Genomic DNA, 26,189 nt, shown 5'->3' on the forward strand with positions numbered 1-26,189 from the left:
GAGGGAGGGAGAGAGAGGGGGGGAGGGAGGAAGGGAGGGAGAGTGAGGGGGGAGGGAGGAAGAGAGAGAGAGAGGGGAGGGAGGGAGAGAGAGAGAGAGCGGGGAGGGGGGAGAGAGAGAGTGGGGGGGGGTGGGGAAGGGAGAGGTCAGGTCGGATCGGATCCAGTCCGGGAGTCGGGTCCAGTGGGGGGGGGGGGGGGGCGGGTCGGGGAACAGGAGCGCGGGCCGGGTCGGGTCAGTCAAGGGGCGGGGGGGGGGTAGCGGGTGTCGGGTCGGGTCTGGTCGGCGGGGGGGGGGGGGGGAGCGGATGTTGGGTCTTGTCGGGGCCATTTTAGGCGCGAAAAACGGGCGCCCAGCTCGGAGGGGCGCCCGTTTTTTTTCTTGTGGAAACTTGGGCCCATGAAGGGGAAGTCATGATTGACAAATTTTGCCGGAATTCTCTGAGGATGTAACGAACAGGGTGGAAAAAGGGGAACCAGTGGAGGTGGTGTATTGGGACTTCCAGAAGACATTTGACAAGGTACCACATAAAAGGTTATTGCACAAGATAAAACTTCATGTGGTTGGGGGTAATATATTAGCATGGATAGAGGATTGGCTAACTAACAGAAAACAGAAAGCCGCGAAAAATGGTTCATTCTCAGGTTGGCAATCAGTAACTAGTGGGGTGCTGCAGAGATCAGTGCTGGGACCCCAACTAGTTACAATCTATATTAACGACATGGAAGAAGGGACCGAATGTAACGTTGACAAGTTTGCTAACAATACAAAGATGGAAGGAAAAGCAATGTGTGAGGAGGACACAAAAAAATCTGCAAAAGGACATAGACAGGCTAAGTGAGTGGGCAAAAATTTGGCAGATGGAGTATAATGTTCGAAAGTGTGAGGTGATGCATTTTGGCAGAAAAAAATCAAAGAGCAAGTTATTATTTAAATGGAGAAAGATTGCAAAGTGCTGCAGTACAGTGGGATCTGGAGGTACTTGTGCATGAAGCACAAAAGATTAGTATGCAGGTACAGCAAGTGATCAGGAAGGCCAATGGAATCTTGGCCTTTATTGCAAAGGGGATGGAGTAAAAAAGCAGGGAAGTCTTCCTGCAGTTATACAGGGTATTGGTGAAGCCATATCTGGAATACTGTGTGCAGTTTTGGTTTCCATATTTATGAAAGGATAGAAACATAGAAACATAGAAAATAGGTGCAGGAGTAGGCCATTCGGCCCTTCGAGCCTGCACCACCATTCAATAAGATCATGGCTGATCATTCACCTCAGTACCCCTTTCCTGCTTTCTCTCCATACCCCTTGATCCCTTTATCCGTAAGGGCCATATCTAACTCCCTCCTGAATATATCCAATGAACTGGCATCAACAACTCTCTGCGATAGGGAATTCCACAGGTTAACAATTCTCTGAGTGAAGAAGTTTCTCCTCATCTCAGTCCTAAATGGCCTACCCCCTTATCCTTAGACTATGTCCCCTGGTTCTGGACTTCCCCAACATCGGGAACATTCTTCCTGCATCTAACCTGTCCAGTCCCATCCGAATTTTGTATGTTTCTAGGAGATCCCCTCTCATCCTTCTAAATTCCAGTGAATACAGGCCCAGTCGATCCAGTCTCTTCTCATATGTCAGTCCTGCCATCCCAGGAATCAGTCTGGTGAACCTTCGCTGCACTCCCTCAATAGCAAGAACATCCTTCCTCAGATTAGGAGACCAAGACTGAACACAATATTCCAGATGAGGCCTTACTAAGGTCCTGTACAACTGCAGTAAGACTTCCCTGCTCCGATACTCAAATCTCCTAGCTATGAAGGCCAACATACCATTTTTCACTGCCTGCTATACCTGCTTGCCAACTTTCAATGACTGATGTACCATGACACCCAGGTCTCGTTGCACGTCCCCTTTTCCTAATCTGCCGCCATTCAGATAATATTCTACCTTCGTGTTTTTGCCACCAAAGTGGATAACCTCACATTTATCCACATTATACTGCATCTGCCACGCGTTTGCCCACTCACCTAACCTGTCCAAGTCACCCTGCAGCCTTTTAGCGTCCTCCTCACAGCTCACACCGCCCCCCAACTTAGTGTCATCTGCAAACTTGGAGATATTACACTCAATTCCCTCATCGAAATCATGAATGTATATTGTAAATAGCTGGGGTCCCAGCACTGAGCCCTGCGGCACTCTACTAGTCACTGCCTGCATTCTGAAAATGACCCGTTTATCCCAACTCTCTGCTTCCTGTCTGCCAACCAGTTCTCTAGCCACATCAATACATTACCCCCAATTTAATGTGCTTTAATTTTGCACACCAATCTCTTGTGTGGGACCTTGTCAAAAGCCTTTTGAAAGTCCAAATACACCACATCCACAGGTTCTCCCTTGTCCACTCTACTAGTTACAATCACAAAAAATTCTAGAAGATTTGTCAAGCAGGATTTCATAAATCCATGCTGACTTGGGCCGATCCCGTCACTGCTTTCCAAATGTGCTGCAATTTCATCTTGAATAATTGATTCCAACATTTTCCCCACTACTGATGTCAGGCTAACCAGTCTATAATTACCTGTTTTCTCTCTCCCTTCTTTCTTAAAAAGTGATGTTACATTAGCTACCCTCCAGTCCATAGGAACTGATCCAGAGTCGATAGACTGTTGGAAAATGATCACCAATGCATCCACTATTTCTAGGGCTACTTCCTTAAGTATTCTGGGATGCAGACTATCAGGCCCCGGGGATTTATCGGCCTTCAATCCCATCAATTTCCCAAACACAACTTCCCGCCTAATAAGGGTTTCCTTCAGTTCCACCTTCTCACTAGACCCTCGGTCCCTTAGTATTTCCGGAAGGTTATTTGTGTCTTCCTTCGTGAAGACAGAACCAAAGTATTTGTTTAACTGGTCCGTCATTTCTTTGTTCCCCTTTATAAATTCACCTGAATCTGACTGCAAGGGACCTATGTTTGTTTTCACTAATCTTTTTCTCTTCACATATCTATAGAAGCTTTTGCAGTCAGTTTTTATGTTCCTAGCAAGCTTCCTCTCATACTCTATTTTTCCCCTTCCTAATTAAACCCTTTGTCCTCCTCTGCTGTATTACAAAATTCTCCCAGTCCTCAGGTTTGCTGCTTTTTCTGGCCAATTTATATGTCTCTTCCTTGGATTTAACACTATCCTTAATTTCCCTTGTTAACCACGGTTGAGCCACCTTCCCTGTTTTATTTTTACTCCAGACAGGGATGTACAATTGTTGAAGTTCACCTATGTGATCTTTAAATGTTTGCCATTGCCTATCCACCATCAGCCCTTTAAGTATCACTCGCCAGTCTATTCTAGCCAATTTACATCTCATACCATCGAAGTTACCTTTTCTTAAGTTCAGGACCCTAATCTCTGAAATAACTGTGTCACTCTCCATCTTAATAAAGAATTCTACCATATTATGGTCACTCTTCCCTAAGGGGCCTCACACAACAAGATTGCTAATTAGTCCTTTCTCATTATACATCACCCAGTCTAGGATGGCCAGCCCTCTAGTTGGTTCCTCGACATATTGGTCTAGAAAACCATCCCTAATACACTCCAGAAAATATTCCTCCACCGCATAGCGACCAGTTTGGTTAGCCCAATCAATATGTAGATTAAAATCGCCCATGATAACTGCTGTACCTTTATTGCACGCATCCCTAATTTCTTGTTTGATGCTGTCCCCAACCTCACTACTACTGTTTGGTGTTCTGTACACAACTCCCACTAGCGTTTTCTGCCCTTTGGTATTCCGTAGCTCCACCCATACCGATTCCACATCATCCAAGCTAATGTCCTTCCTTACTTTTGCATTAATTTCCTCTTTAACCAGCAACGCCACCCCACCTCCTTTTCCTTTCTGTCTATCCTTCCTAAATGTTGAATACCCTGGATGTTGAGTTTCCAGCCTTGGTCACCCTGGAGCCAAGTCTCCATGATGCCAATTACATCATATCCGTTAATTGCTATCTGCGCAGTTAATTCGTCCACCTTATTCCGAATACTCCTCGCATTGAGGCACAGAGCCTTCAGGCTTGTCTTTTTAACACACTTTGCCCTTTTAGAATTTTGCTGTAATGTGGCCCTTTTTGATTTTTGCCTTAGGTTTCTCTACCCTCCACTTTTACTTTTCTTCTTTTTATCTTTTGCTTCTGCCCCCATTCTACTTCTCTCTGTCTCCCTGCATAGATTTCCATCCCCCTGCCATATTAGTTTAACTCCTCCCCAACAGCACTAGCAAACACTCCCCCTTGGACATAGGTTCCGGTCCTGCCTAGGTGCAGACCTTCAGTTTTGTACTGGTCCCACCTCCCCCAGAACCGGTTCCAATGTCCCAGGAATTTGAATCCCTCCCTTCTGCACCACGCCTCAAGCCCATATTCATTTGAGCTATCCTGCAATTCCTACTCTGACTAGCACATGGCACTGGTAGCAATCCTGAGATTACTATTTTTGAGGTCCTACTTTTTAATTTAGCTCCTAGCTCCCTAAATTCGTCTTGTAGGACCTCATTCCGTTTTTTTTCCTATATCGTTGGTACCTATATGCACCATGACAACTGGCTGTTCACCCCCCCTTTTCAAAATGCCCTGCACCTGCTCCGAGACATCCTTGACCCTTGCACCAGGGAGGCAACATACCATCCTGGAGTCTCGGTTGCGGCCGCAGAAACGTCTAGCTATTCCCCCTACAATAGAATCCCCTATCACTACAGCTCTCCCACTCTTTTTCCTGCCCTCCTGTGCAGCAGAGCCACCCACGGTGCCATGAACTTGGCTGCTGTTGCTCTCCCCTGATGAGTCATCCCCTCAACAGTACCCAAAACAGTGTATCTGTTTTTGGAGGGGATGACCGCAGGGGACTCCTGCGCTACCTTCCTTCCACTGCTCTTCCTGTTGGTCACCCATTCCCTATCTGTCTGTGTAACTTTTACCTGTGGTAAGACCAACTCACTAAACGTGCTATTCACGGCATCCTCAGCATCGCGGATGCTCCATAGTAAATCCACCCGCAGCTCCAGTGCCGCAATGCAGTCTGTCAGGTGCTGCAGGCAGATCCACTTCCCGCACATGTAGTCGTCAGGGACACTGGAAGCGTCCCTTGACTTCCCACATAGTACAGGAGGAGCATAACACGTGTCCGAGCTCTCCTGCCATGACTTAACCCTTTATTAACTTAATTTGGCAAGGTTATACTTGCTTTGGAGGCAGCTCAGAGAAGATTCACTAGGTTGATTCTGGATATGAGGGGGCTTGACAAGGTGGATGCAGAGAGAATGTTTCCACTGATAGGGGACACTAGAACGAGGCGGCATAATCTTAGAATAAGGGGCCGCCCATTTAAAACTGAGATGAGGAGTAATTTCTTTTCTCAGAGGGTTGTAAATCTGTGGAATTCGCTGCCTCAGAGAGCTGTGGAAGCTGAGACATTGCATAAATTTAAGACAGAGAGAGACAGTTTCTTAACCGACAAGGGAATAAGGGGTTATGGGGAACGGGGAGGGAAGTGGTCCTGAGTCCATGATCGGCTCAGCCAAGATCGTATTAAATGACAGAGTAGGCTTGAGGAGCCGTATGGCCTACTCCTGCTCCTATTTCTTATGTTCTTATATTCTTATGACCTTATGTTCTTATGACTTGGTTTCGGGTGGGGTGCAGTGTATATGCTATGATACACAAGGTATCACAATTGTGTGGGACACGTTTGATGGACCAGATGGTCTTTATCTGTCCGTCATTGTTCATATGTTTGTAAACGGGTTTCACATACCTGCACATTTTGGTAGTGGCATTGTAGAGTTTTAGTTTATACTGTTGGTTGGCTGTGACAATGAAGCTCTCTTTAGTGATTGGTGGGTACCAAGCCATGCACATAGGTATAGCACTCTGTTCGATTCTATCACTACTCAATATCAGCAGATCATCCTCTGGACTATTAGCCAGATTGTACTCTACCTGAGGAATAAAAAAAATGAAATTTACTCAATAACGTTTGCATGACAGCTGCCACCTAACCACGTACCTTTATTTTTTTAAACTAGAAGAAATTTCGTAAGGTCAGTAGCAAATACAACATGACTGAAATAGGTGAAACTCAATAACAAGTGTATAGCAAAAAATCCTGGAAAACCTAGAATATATGGTAAAGAATAATCAATAAATTATGAAAAGTGAATAGTACCAGAGGAAAACATCTAACGTCTCAAAATAAGAGCTAAGGAGTTCACATGTACATAGAATCCTTACCATTAATGATGCCGTATCTGGAAAGAGATCAGGCTGAGATAAACTCCAGAAAGTCCAACCCAAGTCAGAAGGACTTGAGGTGGGTATCCACCATAAATGGATAAAGGGGAACCAGTGGATGTGGTGTATTTGGATTTCAAGAAGGTATTTGACAAGGCGCCACTTAAAGGTTATTGCACAAGATAAAAGTTCACAGGGTTGGGGGCAATATATTAGCATGGATAGAGGATTGGCTAACTAACAGAAAACAGAGTGTCGGGATAAATGGGTCATTCTCGGGTTAGCAATCAGTAACTAGTGGGGTGCCGCAGGGGTCAGTGCTGAGACCCCAACTATTTACAATCTATATTAATGACTTGGAAGAAAGGACCGAGTGTAACATAGCCAGGTTTGCTGAAGATACAAAGATGGGAGGAAAAGCAATGTGTGAGGAGGACACAAAAAAATCTGCAAAAGGACATAGACAGGCTAAGTGAGTGGAGTATAATGTTGGAAAGTGTGAGGTCATGCACTTTGGCAGAAAAAAAATCAAAGAGCAAGTTATTATTTAAATAGAGAAAATTTGCAAAGTGCTGCAATAAAGCGGGATCTGGGGGTACTTGTGCATGAAACACAAAAGGATAGTATGCAGGTACAGCAAGTGATCAGGAAGGCCAATGGAATCTTGGCCTTTATTGCAAAAGGGATGGAGTAGAAAAGCAGGGAAGTCTTGCTTCGGCTATACAGGATATTGGTGAGGCCGCGCCTGGAATTTTAGTTTCCATATTTAAGAAAGGATATACTTGCTTTGGAGGCAGTTCAGAGAAGGTTCACTAGGTTGATTCCGGAGATGAGGGGGTTGACTTAAGGGGAAAGGTTGAGGAGGTTGGGCCTCTACTCATTGGAATTCAGAAGAATGAGGTGATCTTATCGAAACGTATAAGATTATGAGGGGGCTTGACAAGATGGATGCAGAGAGGATGTTTCCACTGGTGGGGGAGACTTTAAACTAGAGGGCATGATCTTAGAATAAGGGGCCGCTCATTTAGAACTGAGATGAGGAGAAATTTCTTCTCTGAGGGTTGTAAATCTGTGGAATTCGCTGCCTCAAGAGAGCTGTGGAAGCCAGGACATTGAATAAATTTAAGACAGAGATAGACAGTTTCTTAACCGATAAGGGATTAAGGGGTTATGGGGAGCAGGCAGGGAAGTGGACCTGAGTCCATGATCGGATCAGCCATGATCGTATTAAATGGCGGAGAAGGCTCGAGGGGTCGTATGGCCTACTTCTGCTTCTATTTCTTATGTTCTTATGTTCTTAACCAACAGGGGAAGCATACCTCTATTTGAATTTGAAAGGTGTGTCAACATCAATATCCTTCTTAAAAAGATGAAACGGTTGCAAGAAATTACAATTAACACTTTTGTCTCTTTCTGTTTCTTTTTATAGTTCGCTTAAATAGTGAAATGCTAAATGGGGACCAGACTTGGAGGTTAGTGAATCTAGAAGTGCAATTGTAATATTTCTTGTTTGCTTTATTACTTGCTAATCAGCATCAGATGATTACTTTCAGCCAAATCATATTCAGGGTTTGATCATACATTTAACAGGTTTGCTTGTATCATTCTAAACTATGTCAAAGGAATGGATTTTAATGAATAAAAGGAGCTTGGCTAGGATAAAGCATTAAACAGTTACCTACCAGAAACCTGTCCTCTCCAAGAGACAATAGTCTGGGTTGGTTGCTGTCCAAATATACCCCAAACATGAGAGTTTGAATGGGTTTAAAGTGTGCATTTTGCCTTCCTAAATAGACCCAATTCTTCTCCCTTAACATAAACACTGTTACTGTGGTTTTACTATCCTGCAACAAAAATAATGCATAATGACAAGAGCCACTGTCCAAACCAAGAATTATTATTTAGCTGGAATAAACTGCTCATTGGACAATATAACCTATATTTATTCTTTGGCAATTAATCTAATTAATCTGGTGCAATTCTTTTTTTGCAGCAGTGTTGAACAAGTAAATTAAATTTTAAAACTGTAAACAAGTAGTGTCAGCATTCATCATCTCAGAACAGCATTTTATACAAGTTTGACCATATAAAACCAGGACTTCACACAGTTGGTTGAGCAGTTATCCTAGCTCCACATCACTTAGTGCTAAGCACGATCTGTGGAGGCTCTCTGAAAAAACTAGAATTAGCAAATAAGATTTGTGCTTCTCAATTATTTTAATGACAAGTAAGATGGTGTGGATCTCCAGTATAATGACAGGTTGTGGTGTGCAGATGTGGGCAGGTGCCGAGTTGAAGCGTGGCACTCGTGATGGTATGAATTCCAGCTGGGACATAGTTCCAAAAGTACTGGTTATCCAATACTTTATTGAAGTGGCCATTCTTTATATGTGAGTTTAAACAATGAATGTTGGCAGTATATTCTACACCAGTGGCAACATAGCTGAGCCCAATCCTTGCCCCAACCCAACATCCACACATAAGCACTTTCCAGAAGAGGTCACTGGAGAATAATCATTGTAATGTCCTTTCTGCCATCACTCCTGAGATTAGCTAGCTCGAAACTGACTGGAAATTCAACCTGGGAACTGTTGGTTTATATGGCTCAGCTAAATGCTACCTTTACCAAATAAGGCATGGATGAAGTTCTCAGAACTGTTCTGAGAAATTTCCCCATGGCTCATTTGGAAAGGAAGTTCTCCACAAGGATGGAAGAGAAATTAGAGCAATAATATCCATATTCCAAGCATATCCTCATGTTTACAGAGGGGCAGAGGCCTGGAAGTATTTCATCTTCCTGCCTCTTCATAAGGATTATGGGATTTGAAAGAGGAATAGAAAATTAAAATTTAAAAAAGAATTAAAATTATATTAAGCCAAATTTATATCTAGTATGGTCAATAGCATTTAGATTGTTTCTGCATCCATTGCCACCGTATTGGCCCAGACTTTGCTACACAATAATAGCAAGACTATCAGCGCTTGCCATTATTTCTGGGTAAAACTGACAGCAACTTCAGGCATCTGCACATTGCAGTTAAATGCGGAAATCCGGAAGTTGTTGTCAGTGATACCCTGCTCCTCCACAGGCTGCGCTGTTGCAGTCTTCACCGATGGAATCTGCACAGAGATCACTGTCATGGCATGAACTTAGGCTAATTACCCACTATAATCGCACTAAAGACCAATGAAAAACTTAAGTCTTGTTCAATCAGGAGTAGCTGAGTTTTTAAATCATAATTATTGTTGAACAACCTCTCTGACCCTGAAAAATTAATTTTACAACAGTGGAGTCTCATTCCCTCAGAAGAAAATTAATGTTGCAAGTTTAAAAAAATATATATATAGATTTTGTGTTTTGCTCTTTTATCTCTTTCACGTAATCCCATGTGCATGACCCAATCTTTATTTAGCTTCCAGTACAATGATTTAAATGTAATTTATATTTCTTGTTTTTTACTTCCTGCTTTGCCGTCTGTGAGGCTTCTTCAGTCTGATTGGTTAAACAGCTTTTCTGCTGGTTGGCCTGCTCACAGGCGCCACATATCCCCTGGCGAGGATGCTGAATTCAAACTGACGGCTGAAGACTGGAAATCTGCGCTGACAAGCCTGCTAAAAATCTGTGGGCAACTGTACGCGAGGTGAATGGCGGAAATCATTCCTTCACCTCTCACAGCAAAATCCGGGCCAATATACGTACACATCAAGTTCTTTTTTCTGTTAGTCGAAGCAACCATTAAATATTTGAAGAACTCACTACTGTTGCTAAGTAACTAGATTCATGCGAGAAGGTGATCTGAGTAATAGCATCTTTGGCATACTGGAAAGGTTCTGGGCACTCATCATTCAGAGAAAGTGCATCAAGGATGTAAACACATCCATCAGTAAGTCCAACTCCCAACAGTGAACCTATGGGAGTAAGAAAGTGGTATTTAGCCAATGAAAAAGTCTAAAGAAAATGCAGAACAAGGTTATTTTTCCATCAAATATTCATTATTTCTAAGATCAATGGAAAAGGAAATAGGATGCAGTATAGGACCAAGATGAGGAGAAACTTCTTCACCCAGAGAGTGGTGAACCTGTGGAATTCACTACCACAGAAAGTTGTTGAGAGCAATTCATTAAATATATTCAAAAAGGAGTTAGATGTAGTCCTTACTACTAGGGGGATCAAGGGGTATGGTGAGAAAGCAGGAATGGGGTACCGAAGTTGCATGTTCAGCCATGAACTCATTGAATGGTGGTGCAGGCTTGAAGGGCCGAATGGCCTACTCCTGCACCTATTTTCTATGTTTCTATGTTTCTAAAACAGGCTGCCGATTCACTATGAGCTCATTTCACGCTACTGGTGTAGACCAATTTCAACACTAAGATTTTCTGATTGGCATCATTTTAATGATGATGGTAAACCATTTGTTTTATCGCTGGCATTAAAATAACGGCAATCAGAAAATCCAGGCTAGATTTTCCATGTAGCATTGTATTCAGAGGGTGTATATATTTTAATCTGAGGTTCTCCTTTAAGATAATGATTTGAGTGACTGAATGGTACACTGAGTTACATGTTGGTCTTCAACATCTAGGATTTGGATGGAAAAGTAGCTCAGGCTAATGGTATCAAAGTCTCTATCCACTGAGTTCAATCCAGTTCTTAAGAAACATGAATCCTAACATCAAATTGTCGCTCTTTCAATACAAATTAGCACTAAATTAGCAGTCTCACTGAGAGGGACTTGCAGATGGTTGGTGTTGAAAATTGAAAAATATCATGTTGGTGCAACAAGGGATACTGTTCTGAAACTTATTGTTGGGGTAGAGTGGAGGGATATTACTCTTGCACCTAATATCTGACCTCAGAAAGCTGATGCTGACTATGGGTGTCTGAAATGCAAAGTGTGACATTCATTAGTATGAACATCCCTTGCCTCGATAAACTTGAAAACATATTTACATATTAAAAAGATTGTTGATTTAATACCTTCTTTATTATAAGTCACACACTGAATATAGTTTCCTGTTCCAAAGAGCCTACTGCAAATAGGTTTCTTCTTCTCATAGTTCCAGACCTTCAGGAGTCCACAATAGCTTCCCATACAGATGAGAGGCTGAGCAGGGTGACATGCTATGGCATGTAATGCTGCACTGTGCTCCTGCAATAATATTTGAAGCTTGCACCCATCTCCAGTTACATGAGCCACTGTAGCATCAACTGTTGTTATAACAAAGTTTCTACATGCAACAAACACAAAAAACATATAAATTAAGAATACATTTTTATTACATATGTAATAAGTGAAATTCTGCTTTCAAATTTTAACGACTTGTGACACCTTGAAGAGATACAAACATGTTGGAAACATTGGTAAATGTTAAAAAATACTAGGCGGAAGGAATACATATCTCCCAATTTATATGACTAATCCTGCAGCACCAGGAGGGAGTAACAGTGACAAATAGAAGAGCTGGCCAACAGTGAGTTCCAAATTAAGTCATTGGCTAAAAGGAGGAGAAATATATACTTTCTCCTGAACCAAAAGTACTTACAATTTTAATCTTTTGTTTCAACAACAACTTGCACAGTTATGTAGATAAATATCCCAAAGTGGTTTACAAAGGCATAAGAAAAAAAATCGAATCATGAGAGCAATTTGTTTACAGGTAACTGCACTATAATTAATCATCAGAGAGAGAGAGAGAGAGAGAGGGGATATTCACTCCATCTGTATGGGCTAAATTCAAAATCAGGTCCCAGAAATTAAAGAGCATATTGTTAGCCACTTTTCCATCAATTAATGCAGGTAATGCATCTTTTAAGTCAAGTGACATCAACACTACAAAATAATATGAACTGTTTACAGCATGCTGTGGATATAGTCCAATATAGGCAGGGCTGGATTTATGGCGGTGATGCTCTAGGCTCACCAATTAAATTGTGTTTTTTAATGTGCATTTTTTCTTGTACATGATGGCTCCATGAAGATGGGTCCTTGGCTGCAGCCTAAGTAGGTCATGCTTAAACACAGTGAGTTATTTATTCCCACAGAAAAGATTTCTCTCTCTTCAATGAGTTATTTTACACATTTAGTGTGGAAAGGTCAAGCACCGTGAAAAGAAAAAACACTGAGGAGCTTATTCTTTAAGAATTTTTTGTCTGCAACATTCACAGTCCTTTCCCTTTGCTCCATATATTGCACTTATTGGAAATCTTCCATTATTTTCAGCGAGAAACTAGATAGTATGAGATTTGGCATAAGAACATAAGAAATAGGAGCAGGAGTAGGCCATTTTGCCCCTCGAGCCTGCTCCGCCACTCAATGAGATCATGGCTGATCTTCTACCTCAACTCCACTTGCCTGCACTATCCCCATATCCCTTAATTCCCTTAATTACCAATCTCTGTCATGAATATGCTTAACACCTGAGCTGCTACAGCTCTCTGGGGTAGAGAATTCCAAAGATTCACAACCCTCTGAGTGAATAAATTTCTCCTCATCTCAGCCCTAAATGGCCGACCCCTTATTCTGAGACTGTGACTCCTGGTTCTAAACTCCCCAGCCTGCATCTACCCTGTCAAGCCATGTAAGAATTTTGCATGTTTCAATGAGATCACCTCAATTCTTCTAAACTCTAGAGAATATATGCCTAGTCTACTCAATCTCTCCCCATAGGACATTCCCCCCATTCCAGGAATCAGTCTGGTGAACCTTTGTTACACTCCCTCTACGACAAGTACATCCTTCCTTTGGTAAGGAGACCAAAACTGTACACAATACTCCAGGTGTGGTCTCACCAGGGCCCTATATAATTGCAGTAAGACTCAAATCCTCTTGTAATAAAGACATGAAACCAAAAATGTGAATATCCCCTTTCCAGCACATTTTTAAAAACATAAACATACTTCATGGTTTAAAATTATGAAACATTTTCAGTGACAAAAGCCTTTCATATGAAAGTATTTAAAATGCATCATTCACCTATTTTTGTTCAACCAATTAGACTCAGACCACGTTACAACATTCAAAAAAGACATAGGCCAGAAATCCCGGCCTCCCCGAGTCCAAACGGAGTGTGTGCGGACCGGGGGAGGCATCGCAAAAGCCAGTTTTCAGCGCACAATGCGCTGTGCTGCACCGAAAACCAGCTTTTCCGATCTGTCAAGCTCTGGCCTACTTTTACCAGCCTAGGAGTTTTAAAACACACAAAAATATAGTAAAATAAAATATAAAAAACACATTTTAATGTTAAAAACCCTGCCCACGAAGGTAAGTTTACTTTAAACCATAATTAAAAATCTTTTTTAAAAAAATCGGAAAAATATATTTTTTTTCTAAGACATTTATTAACTTTTAATTTAAATTAATTTTAAATATTTGATGTATTTTTCTATTTTTTATTTGTGGTTGGGTGTTTGGGGGGGTTGTTTCTCAATCATAATAATGGAGTTCCCATTATGAATGAGAAAATACTGTACGTGGATTGGTTGCCCAGTGCCATGTGACTCCAGCTCCAGCATACGGACATTTCGACGTGCGTGTGCTCCGATGCGCAGGGAGAGGAGGCCTCAGGACCGGGTTCGTTGGTGGGCGCAGCAGAATAAAGTAGGTGCGGATCTTTTTTACCTTTTTCTGTCGAGGACTGGGATTTCAGGGCCATAATTACACTTAAAAGCATTTCTCCTTATTCTTCTAAACTTCATGTCAATTTTTTTCATTTCAAAGTGAATATATTAGTTTTAAATAATACTTTAGAAAAAATAATAATTCTTCTTAGCCCTTGCGGCTAAGGGGATCAAGGGGTATGGAGAGAAAGCAGGAAAGGGGTACTGAGGGAATGATCAGCCATGATCTTATTGAATGGTGGTGCAGGCTCGAAGGGCCGAATGGCCTATTCCTGCACCTATTTTCTATGTTTCTATCCAAGCTCAGTATATATTGTAGATACTTAAGACAGTTATTATTTTGCTATAAAATTGGGTTATTTGTTTCTGTATAAAAATAAAGCAAAAATAATTAAGTTATAACAAAATAATGACAGAACATTACAGCACAGGTTCAGGCCAGTCAGCTCATCAAGCCTGCAATAATGATTTTCTCCACATGAGCCACCTCATGTAATCCACTTTCCTATTCTCTCCCCATGTCGGTTCATTTTCTTATTGAAGCAACTAGCTAATTTATTTAAAAAAAATAACAATGTAAACACTGATTTCTGAAATGTATCGAAGGAACAAATACAGGATTGACAAGGTATGTTTAAAATTAATATTTTTGCTTTGAATGATTTCCATAAATATTTATCAGGGAGGTTAACATGGTGGACATGACATTAGAAGAGAACAAAAAAGATATAAAGATATAAAGACATTTAAGATTGAAAGGGGGAGATAATTGATAAACTAATCAAACTTAGAGAGGATAAAATCCCTGGTCCGGATGGATTGCATCCACGCATATTAAAGGGAGTTAGGGAAGAGATAGCAGGGGCACTGTTATATAAATATAGAAATTCATTTGAAAAGGGAATAATGCCAGAGGATTGGCGGACAGTTAATGTGATTACTATATATAAAAATGGAAATAGAACAAGTCCAGGGATCTATAGGCCAGTAGCTTAACATCGGTGGTAGGAAAGATAATGGAATCATTACTCAAAGATGTAATAAAAAAACATCTAGAAATTGAAAATATAATGAAGAGTAGTCAGCACGGATTCGAAAGAGGAAGGTCATGTTTCACCAACCTTATTGAATTCTTTGTAGAAGTAACAGAAAGGGTAGATAAGGATAATGCAGTAGATGTAATATATTTGGATTTCAAAAATGCCTTTGATAAGTCACCACATAGGAGACTCAGGAATAAAGTCAGACTATGTGGAGTCAGGAAAAAGTAGCAGAATGGATAGCAAGCTGGCTAAAAACAGAAAAAAGAAAGTAGAGGTTAAAGGTTCCAGCATGGATTTATGAAGGGGAAGTTATGTTTGACAAATTTGCTGGAATTCTTTGAGAATGTAATGAATAGGATGGATAAAGGGGAACCAGTGGATGTGGTGTATTTGGACTTCCATAAGGCATTTGACAAGGTGTCACATAAAAGGTTACTGCACAAGTTAAAAGCTCATGGGGTATGGGGTAATATATTAGCATGGATAGAGAATTGGCTAACTAACAGAAAACAGAGAGTCGGGATAAATGGTTCATTCTCGGATTGGCAACCAGTAACTAGTGGGGCGCCGCAGGGATCAGTGCTGGGACATCAACTATTTACAATCTACATTAATGACTTGGATAAAGGGACCGAGTATAATATAGTCAAGTTTGCTGACGATGTGAGGAAAAGCAATGTGTGAGGAGGACACGAAAAACTTGCAAAAGGACATAAGACAGGCTAAGTGAGTGGGCGAAAATTTGACAGATGGAGTATAATGTTGAAAAGGGTGAGATTATGCATTTTGGCAGAAAAAAAATCGAAGAGCAAGTTATTATTTAAATGGAGAAAAATTGCAAAGTGCTACAGTACAGCGGGACCTAGGGGTTCTGGTGCATGAAACATAAAAGGTTAGCATGTAGGTACAGCAAGTGATCAGGGAGGCCAATGGAATCTTGGCCTTTATTGCAAAGAGGATGGAGTATAAAAACAGGGCCGTCTTGCTACAGTTATACAGGGTATTGGTGAGGCCACATCTGGAATACTGCGTGCAGTTTTGGTTTCCATATTTAAGAAAGGATATACTTGCTTTGGAGGCAGTTCAGAGAAGGTTCGCTCTGGATTGATTCTGGAGATAAGAGGGTTGACTTATGACAAAAGGTTGAGTAGGTTGGGCTTCTACTAATTGGAATTCAGAAGAATGAGAGGTGATCTTATCGAAACATATAAGATTATGAGGGAGCATGACAAGGTGGATGCAGAGAGGAGAGACTAGAACTAGGGGCATAATAGAATAAGTGGCCGCTCATTTAAAACTGAGATGAGGAGAAATTTCTTCTCTGAGGGTTGTAAATCTATGGAATTCTCTGCCCCATAAAGCTGTGGAGGCTGGGTTATTGAATATATTTAAGGCGGAGATAGACAGATTTTTGAAAGATAAGGGAATAAAGGGTTGTAGGGAGTGGGCAGGGAAGTGGAGCTGAGTCCATGATCAGATCAGCCATGATCTTTGATATGTCCTTACTAGAGTACGAGAGGAAGCTTGCAGGGAACATTAAAATGGACTGCAAAAGCTTCGATAGATATGTAAAGAGAAAAAGGTTAGTAAAGACAAACGTAGGTCCCCTGCAGTCAAAATCAGGGGAAGTCATAACTGGAAACAAAGAAATGGCAAACCAATTGAACAAGTACTTTGGTTCGGTATTCACTAAGGAGGACACAAACAACCTTCCGGATATAAAAGGGGTCAGAGGGTCTAGTAAGAAGGAGAAACTGAGGGAAGTCCTTATTAGTCGGGAAATTGTGTTGGGGAAATTGATGGGATTGAAGGCCGATAAATCCCCAGGGCCTGATGGTCTGCATCCCAGAGTACTCAAGGAGGTGGCCTTGGAAATAGTGGATGCATTGACAGTCATTTTCCAACATTCCATAGACTCTGGATCAGTTCCTATGGAGTGGAGGGTAGCCAATGTAACCCCACTTTTAAAAAAAGGAGGGAGAGAGAAAACAGGGAATTATAGACCGGTCAGCCTGACATCGGTCGTGGGTAAAATGATGGAATCAATTATTAAGGATGTCATAGCAGCGCATTTGGAAAGAGGTGACATGATAGGTCCAAGTCAGCATGGATTTATGAAAGGGAAATCATACTTGACAAATCTTCTGGAATTTTTTGAGGATGTTTCCAGTAGAGTGGACAAGGGAGAACCAGTTGATGTGGTGTATTTGGACTTTCAGAAGGCTTTCGATAAGGTCCCACACAAGAGATTAATGTGCAAAGTTAAAGCACATGGGATTGGGGGTCATGCTGACATGGATTGAGAACTGGTTGGCAGACAGGAAGCAAAGAGTAGGAGTAAATGGGTACTTTTCAGAATGGCAGGCAGTGACTAGTGGGGTACCGCAAGGTTCTGTGCTGGGGCCCCAGCTGTTTACATTGTACATTAATGATTTAGACGAGGGGGATTAAATGTAGTATCTCCAAATTTGCGGATGACACTATGTTGGGTGGCAGTGTGAGCTGCGAGGAGGATGCTATGATGCTGCAGAGTGACTTGGATAGGTTAGGTGAGTGGGCAAATGCATGGCAGATGAAGTATAATGTGGATAAATGTGAGGTTATCCACTTTGGTTGTAAAAATTATCTGAATGGTGACAGATTAGGAAAAGGGGAGGTGCAACGAGACCTGGGTGTCATGGTACATCAGTCATTGAAGGTTGGCATGCAGGTACAGCAGGCGGTTAAGAAAGCAAATGGCATGTTGGCCTTCACAGCGAGGGGATTTGAGTACAGGGGCAGGGAGGTGTTACTACAGCTGTACAGGGCTTTGGTGAGGCCACACCTGGAGTATTGTGTACAGTTCTGGTCTCCTAACTTGAGGAAGGACATTCTTGCTATTGAGGGAGTGCAGCGAAGGTTCACCAGACTGATTCCCAGGATGGCGGGACTGACATATCAAGAAAGACTGGATCAGCTGGGCTTGTATTCACTGGAGTTCAGAAGAATGAGAGGGAATCTCATAGAAACATTTAAAATTCTGACGGGTTTAGACAGGTTAGATGCAGGAAGAATGTTCCCAATGTTGGGGAAGTCCAGAACCAGGGGTCACAGTCTAAGGATAAGGGGTAAGCCATTTAGGACCGAGATGAGGAGAAACATCTTCACCCAGAGAGTGGTGAACCTGTGGAATTCGCTACCACAGAAAGTTGTTGAGGCCAATTCACTAAATATTTTCAAAAAGGAGTTAGATGTAGTCCTTACTACTAGGGGGATCAAGGGGTATGGCGAGAAAGTAGGAATGGGGTACTGAAATTGCATGTTCAGCCATGAACTCATTGAATGGCGGTGCAGGCTCAAAGGGCTGAATGGCCTACTCCTGCACCTATTTTCTATGTTTCTATACAGTATAAATGCACACGAGGCCCATACTTGAGAAAAGGTCACTCTGTGACCAGTTACCTTTATTACCAAGACTTCAAGTGGGTGGAGCTTCCCCTTTTATATCTGAAAGTCCAGGTTAGGAGTGTCTCCCACAAGTGCACCCCCTTGTGGTCAATGTTCTCAAGGTGTACATCTTAGGTCAGCTTATACATGGGTTACAATGATAGTTGAATACATGACAATCTTATTGAATGGCGAAGCAGACTCGAGGGGCCTAATGGCCTACTCCTGCTCCTATTTCTTATGTTAAAGGTTCATCATTGTATTTGCATAACATTAGTTTACAGGTAGCACTTCTACTGTGCCTGATCACCTGTTTAAGAATTGATTACATTTTTAACAGTATCTGGATATTATTTCATGTAATATTGTTTAACCATGTGTACTGCGAAGTATCATTTAAGTAAAGTATGGAGGTTACTAACCTGACAACAAATTGCGGAGCACTGATGGTAGACTCTGATGGGTAAGAAGTTTTCTCACTGGCTCTGGAAGCTGGTTGACTGGAGAAGGAAATTGAACTGATGGGTCCCAGGTTGAAGTTACTATACCAATTAAGTAAGCCAAGGTCCTCATCATAAAATTTGATGCAACCTTTGACATCACAAGTCACTATGCACCTGTAATGATCATTAAAAATGCAGTTATTATGATCCAAATACAGACAATTGAATCCTATTGCACGGACACTAACTTACACTTGGCTTAAATAATATTGCAACATCTTTGCAATCACAAAAATACAAAAATGAACATTTCGATGAAACCTTATATTTCAGGATGTTTGAGCTGCCTTTAATTCCCCATTCCAAATTGGTGATAACAAATATGTTTCCAGTTATTAATGTCACCACTCAGCTCCTTCTTTCACTTGCACTATTCGAAAAAGACATTGGGCCGAAAATTTCAATGGCTGAGGTGGAGTGGGACTTCTATCCACTTGAGTTCATGGCAGTGAGCTCACCATAAATGATCAATTTACAGATCACAAATACACATGGGGTGCAGAACATCATGAAGGGGCAAGAGTAAGACCTTAAATGGGTCTTGAGTGGCTAAAAAAAAACTAGACCTAGAAATTTCCCAGGAAGGAGAGGGAGCATGGTGAGGAGGGAGAGGAGGTAGCGGCCAGAAAATACCCAGAGGAGAGGCAGAAACCTGGGACTGGAACAGGATATAAGAATCTGCTGCTGTGTAAAAGGCCTAAGGCAGGACTGGAGGAAGCAAGCAAACTGGGTGATAAGGATGGTAGCTAGATTAAAGGAACGAGTACCAAATTTAAAGGACTTGGGCATGCATGTCCTCCTAATGGAGATACGGACCAGAAGGGATGGACTGGAGTTATCGGCAGGCGACCCTTAAAATATGATGTGCAATTTGTGGAGAGATTTGACTGTGGCAGCGATTGCCACTCCTTGAATCACAGAACTATTTTGTGGTGCAGGAAGAAGGTTAATGACCTCACCAGAGCAGCCAGGTAAGCCATCTACTTCCCCTGACAGTTTCTTTAGTTTCTTTATAGGTATGGTCAGCGGCAGAGCCACTGGCCACACATCATTTTGTGGTTGGTCAAATCATCTTTGCAAGACTGCCTCCATTTTGTTCCCAGGAACCTCTGTAGCTGGCTTTCAGTCTCCTGGCTCGCCTTTAAGACTAGGTAACTCAGCATTCTTCAGTTCCCAGTTCTGTCCCCCTTCTTGCCAAGCTGGCCAAATCTCAAGTTCGATCAGCCCCGCGCCTCCACCCCCCCACCCCCGCCAATCCCCCGCAGTCGGCTATACCTAGCTCCACCTTCATTCATTATTCTCATGATGCCAAAGCAGTCAGAGATGAAAATGGGATTTGACAGTAGGGTGCAGAGGCTCCAGAAGTCAGCCTTAACTCCTGAGCTGGAGCCTTCAGGACTCTGGGGTTCTGCTTTGAAATGAGGGATGCTCACATGGAGATACTGGGCCATCTCGGAGGACTGAGGCAGATGGCAGAGATCACGGCGGAGTCGAAAGCCATCTTTAATGCTAATATCCAAGAAAGATTAAGCATAGTGCAACACTACCTGGAGAAGGTGGTGGCAATACAAACATCTGCATTCATTCCTCCACAAAGAGGCCTCCAGATCAGTCTGTGCGTCCACTTTGGTGCACCTTCGGGCCTTGGGAAACCGTTTGGAAAGAATGATGAAACGTGGCTTCCGAGAGCTTCAGGCCCTGCTCGTCAGATCAAGGATCCATAATAGGGGTGTAACTAGAATTAGCCTTCATGATGCTGTCTTCCCTTGTGTGACCTTTCTAGCCAACCCCCTCAGATAACTGCTCATGCAGATGTCAGGATACAGGAGCAGGCTGTCCACACACCTGCAGTAGTGACACAGCCTGAAGAGTCCTCTCAGGACTCAGAATTCCGAGACAAGTGTTACCTCAGTCCCAAGGCTCCTGATACCACAGCACAGCCAATGCACTTCTGGTGCCCCTAGCTCTTGAGTATCACATCGACATGGCGCCAGCATATGTTAAAAAACAGCAGAGAGGGGCAACGGTTGACATGGTGGTAATAAAAATAACTATTCTACAAGCTTAACTTAAATTAGGTGCAATTCTGGTGAAATGGTGAAATTTCTGGGGCAGCAATGTTGGCCTTCATTATCCTGTCATTTGCAAACATGTAAAAATTGTGTGTGCAGGTGCATGTTCTGCCAACTGTCAATTCTACCGGAATTTGGCATGTATTTTGGAACTGTGTAATTGCCGTATCTGATTTAATGCTTCAAATTAAAGTTTCCTAATATAGAACATAAGAACATAAGAAATAGGAAAAGGAGTAGGCCAAACGGCCCCTCGAGCCTGCTCCACCATTCAATAAGATCATGGCTGATCTGATCATGGACTCAGCTCCACTTCCCTGCCCACTCCCCATAACCCCTTATCGTTTAAGAAACTGTCTATTTCAGTCTTAAATTTATTCAATGTCCCAGCTTCCACAGTTCTCTGAGGCAACGAATTCCACAGATTTACAACCCTCTGAGAGGAGAAATTCCTCCTCATCTCAGTTTTAAATGGGCGGCCCTTTATTGTAAGATCATGCCCTCCAGTTCTAGTCTCCCCCATCAGTGGAAACATCCTCTCTGCATCCACCTTGTTAAGACCCCTCATAATTTTATACGTTTCAATAAGATCACCTCTCATTCTTCTGAATTCCAATGAGTAGAGGCCCAACCTACTCAACCTTTCCTCATAAGTCAATCCCCTCATCTCCGGAATCAACCTAATGAACCTTCTCTGAACTGCCTCCAAAGCAAGTATATCCTTTCGTAAATATGGAAACCAAAACTGCACGCAGTATTCCAGGTATGGCCTCACCAATATCCTGTATAACTGTAGCAAGACTTTCCTGCTTTTATACTCCATCCCCTTTGCAATAAAGGCCAAGATTCCATTGGCCTTCCTGATCACTTGCTGTACCTGCATACTATCCTTTTGTGTTTCATCCGCAGGTCCCGCTTTGCAGCACTTTACAATCTTTCTCCATTTAAATAATAACTTGCTCTTTGATTTTTTTTCTGCGAAAGTGCATGACCTCACACTTTCCAACATTATACTCCATCTGCCAAATTTTTGCCTGTCTATGTCCTTTTCAGATTTTGTGTGTCCTCCTAACACATTGCTTTTCCTCCCATCTTTGTATCGTCAGCAAACTTGACTACGTTACACTCAGTCCCTTCTTCCAAGTTGTTAATATAAATTGTAAATAGTTGGGGTCCTAGCACTGATCCTGTTATGTATGTATTTAGACCTTACCCAAATGTAAGACTTGCCACCAGGGGGCACACCTGTGGGAGACCTGTGGGTCACCTGTGCACCCTGGGGCAAGCAGGTATAAAAGGTGACTCACCATGCTGCTTCCTCACTCTAGTGTCTGAACTAAAGAGACCAAGGTCACAACAGTTTGAGCTTGCGATTTAGTCCTGTGGATTTATTCTGAACACAACAAACTGGCGACGAGTAACGGATCACGAACTTTCACACGGTAATGGCAGCCGTTGGTATTCTTGAGAGATTTGTTGAGGGTGATGATTGGGAAGCCTTCGTTGAGCACCTCGACCAGTATTTTGTGGCCAACGAATTGGACAAGGCTGAGACGGCAGCCAAGCGCAGGGCGATTCTCTTCACTGTATGTGGGTCATCGGTATATGGCCTCCTAAAAAATTTGCTGTCACCGGTCAAATGCTATGCAGAGCTGTGTACGCTGGCTAAGGAACATCTCAAGCCAAAGGAAAGCATCCTGATGGCCAGGTACCGCTTTTACATGCACCGTCACTCCGAGGGCCAGAACGTGGCGAGTTTTGTCGCCCACCTAAGATGCCTTGCGGGGCAGTGCGACTTTGCAGGATCCTTGGGGGAAATGTTGCGGGATTTTTTCGTGCTTGGAATTGGCCACGAGGTCATCCTTCGCAAACTGCTGTCTGCCGAATCCCTAGATCTGAGCAAGGCCATCACGATAGCCCAAGCCTTCATATTCACAAATGATAACACGAAACAGATTATCTTCACAGAATCGAAGCTCACTGGCGAGCACCGTGCACAAAATAATGTTTGCAGCAGGCAGAACGGCACAGGGCAGGCCAGACCTAGGCCTAGAGTGACTCAAGAATCCGCCGAGGGGCATATCAATTAGCACCACATTGGCGCTGCGGGTGCAGTCATAGAGCTCATCAATGTCAATTCAAGCCCTATGTGTGCAAGAGCTGTGGAACAATGGGGCACCTCCAGCGAATGTGCAAACGATCTCTGACTCACCACGTGGCAGAGTCAGGAGAGGACGACCGATCCAGCAAGGATCACGATGAACGAGCAGGCGAGGCACTGAACCTGAGGATGAAGAGGAAGTATATGGGATACACACCTTCACCACCAGAAGCCCTCCGATAACGTTAAAAGTTGAACTTATCGGCACTCCAGTCTCCATGGAACTAGACACGGGGGCGAGTCAATCAGTCATGAGCCAGAAGGCTTTCGAGAGGCTGAGGAGCGACGAAGCCAAGCGACCCGAGCTGATCCCGATTCAGGCAAAGTTGCGCACCTACACCAAAGAACTGATACCAGTTATTGGTAGTGCGGACATAAGAGTATTCCATGAGGGAGCAGTGCACGAATTACTACTGTGGATTGTTTCAGGTGATGGGCCAACGCTGCTTGGCAGGAGGTGGATAGGGAAGATTCGATGGAACTGGGAAGACCTCTGCGTACCCTCTCCAGCGAACGAGACCTCCCTTTCCCAAAGGCCCACTTTCAGCTGAACCAGGTATCAAAGGGCAGATCCATTTGCAGATCCCCGAGGCACAGGCCACTCATCACAACCACGAGGAGGTAAAGTTCAACCGAGCAACGGTACAGGCGCGGTACTCAAAGCAGACGACCCCTTCGCAATGATGGAAGAGGCTCCAGGTCGACCTGCAGAGTGGGACTCCGGCCGAAACGATCCAAATGCGTCTTCCCGACCCCAGAGGCAAAATACCTGGGGAGGAAGATCACGGCAGTTGGCATCACGGACACGGACGAGAGGGCGTCCAGACCACGGGACAAGAGTGCATCCAGGCCACGGGCCGAGAGAGCGTCCAGACAACAGGTCGAGAGAGCGTCCAGACCGCAGGACGAGAGAGCATCCAGACCACGGGATGAGAGCGTGTCCAGACCACAGAAGGTCGCCGCAACGGAATGGAGGAATGTGTTGCCCAGCAAGGAAGACTGGGTTTGGGGCAAAGGTAAAGGGGCAGCCGCGGTGAAGGCCAGGAACTCACCACGCTCAAATAAATTGTGTGCACCATGTAACCCGTGCGAGCGATCTTTCGCGACCAATGATGTACCATTGTATGGGGTTGGGGGTACCGTACAACAAGCCAAAGTAGCAGGCAAATACCAACCGGTCGTATATGTATCTGACAAAGTACTTGTAACAAGTGATGTGTTATCACACGGGGTCCGGTGTGTTGTACAGCAAGCCAAAGTAGCAGGCGAACCCCAACCAGGTGTATATGTATCTAACAAAGCATTCGTAGCAAGTGAGCTGTTACCACACGGGGTCAGGAGTGTTGTGCAACAAGCAAAAGTAGCGGGCGAGCCCCAAACAATTGAACATGTATCAAATAAGTTAAACAAAGCAACAGCCTGTGTTCACAGGACCAAAGAGACGTAACAAAGAATGTTCCAATATGTGCTCAAGTCAGACAAGCTGCTCATCCCCACAAGCTTGGGAGAGCAGAGTCACCATTATCGATGTGTTGCTTCGAGAATGTCCAACACTGTCTGTGCACTGTAACATGATCCGCCCTGGGCCAGGCACAGGGAGCGACACCCATGCTCTCAGTTGGCCACCGTTGCCCACCCCCGGGGTGGAAACGGCGCAGCCTGCAGACCCACACGCAGTCGTGTAAGTGCTAGAAAGCGAGGGGTCAACCGTGACGGCCCCCCCAGCTTAGGACCTGGACCAGCCAGGATCCCATGTTACCGCCTGCCAAAGGTAAACTGCTAGACGGGATATGGCAACCTATCCGCCAAAAAGACAGACCCATCCCAACGTTGCAAAGCAAAGTAGGGCGGCTACACGCAGTCGGTGGTCCGGGGCCCCCATACTACGGCCCAATGTCCACAGGGACCACCAGGCCTCCCGCCACCACCGAAGGTCTCAAGGCAACGCCTTTCGTTGCCAAACCATCTGAGGTTTGACGCCTGCCTGACCCATACGCCTGGAATCGCGCCTCACAATGACTGCCTGGGAAATCAGTGCGGTCCAACGGTGGTGATGAAGGTAAAGTGCTGTACAAGTAAGTGCGAGTGTTTGTTCTTTTAATATTTTTAGCGATTTGTGTTGTGATGGCATGAGCAATGTTTTGGGAATGTTTTTGTGTTTTTTCTTAAGGTTTTGCACCCCCTCCCCCCAGGCCTCTTTCGGAGCGCACATGGCCCGGCTGTTTAGTTCGCGAGTTTCCCATTTTTGCGCCTTGAAAAGTGTACAACGCCTCCCTTCGTGCTGCACCCCCTGACGCATGGCCCAGATGGCGAAAATTCCTTACCAAAGCCCAGATTATTCCTAGCCGATAACTTTTTCGCCCCGCCTCCGTTTTCGCCCCAAAAACATAAAAGCCTAAAACCTAGCCCATATTCTTTATCTGTGTTTATTATTTCACTAGTAAAACAAAATGATGTATAGACATACTTCTATTAAAAATAATTTCTGAAAATTCTAAATTGGATCAAAAATATCCCACTGTTTTAGGACTGCTGCAGGGAATGAATTCCTCCTAACACAAAAGGAGAGAATGCTTTTTTTTTCTACCATTAATGACAGACTAATAAAATGTTTGGAATGCACAGCTTTGAAATGTGTAATTTTCGAGAAACCAATTTTGTTTCGGGACTAGCAATGAAAGAAAAACAGGCATTTTCCCATTCTGGAGTGCAATTTTGAATGATTACAATGAAAGTTAAATACACAACTGAGTTCTATAAATAATTCACTGAGGATAACCTGTTTCTCCCTTACCTGTCAGACACAGTGACCACTGTAATACTATCGTTCTGTAGATTCACCAGTTTTAGAGCTTTCTTTTTGTATGATTTCACTGCATCAGATTGAATTTGTGGTGTTTGTGCGGTGTCCCAAATAACCAAATTCCCTGCAGAAGTAGCAGTGAGCACTTGTGAAGGGATAAGATGGAAAACTGATTGACTGTAGAGTCCCACAATCTTGTTAAATGTCTGTGAAAGAAAAGATAGGGGTAAAAGTTTAGACAGTTAACCATTTGACTGTAAGCAGGCAAATGCCAATCTCCTTGCT

The 26,189-nt window shown here is 43.4% G+C and overlaps 1 protein-coding gene across 5 annotated transcripts in view; it reads right to left on the reverse strand.

Annotated features, from left to right (window-relative positions):
• Window positions 1-26,189, reverse strand: part of cfap251 (cilia and flagella associated protein 251) — a 141,414-nt gene that overhangs the window by 70,173 nt on the left and 45,052 nt on the right. For 4 of the 5 annotated variants that reach the window (XM_070886345.1, XM_070886341.1, XM_070886342.1 and 1 more), the window contains exons 10-15: window positions 25,896-26,110; window positions 18,788-18,982; window positions 11,257-11,507; window positions 10,036-10,187; window positions 7,957-8,122; window positions 5,803-5,983 (exon numbers count right to left, since the gene is read on the reverse strand). In XM_070886345.1, coding sequence (XP_070742446.1) covers window positions 5,803-5,983; window positions 7,957-8,122; window positions 10,036-10,187; window positions 11,257-11,507; window positions 18,788-18,982; window positions 25,896-26,110 — 1,160 coding nt within the window. The remainder of the gene's footprint in view (window positions 1-5,802; window positions 5,984-7,956; window positions 8,123-10,035; window positions 10,188-11,256; window positions 11,508-18,787; window positions 18,983-25,895; window positions 26,111-26,189) is intronic. The other variant, XM_070886346.1, reaches the window with a different exon arrangement.

Source organism: Pristiophorus japonicus, chromosome 8 (genome assembly GCF_044704955.1).
Source record: "Pristiophorus japonicus isolate sPriJap1 chromosome 8, sPriJap1.hap1, whole genome shotgun sequence".
NCBI lineage: Eukaryota > Metazoa > Chordata > Chondrichthyes > Pristiophoridae > Pristiophorus > Pristiophorus japonicus.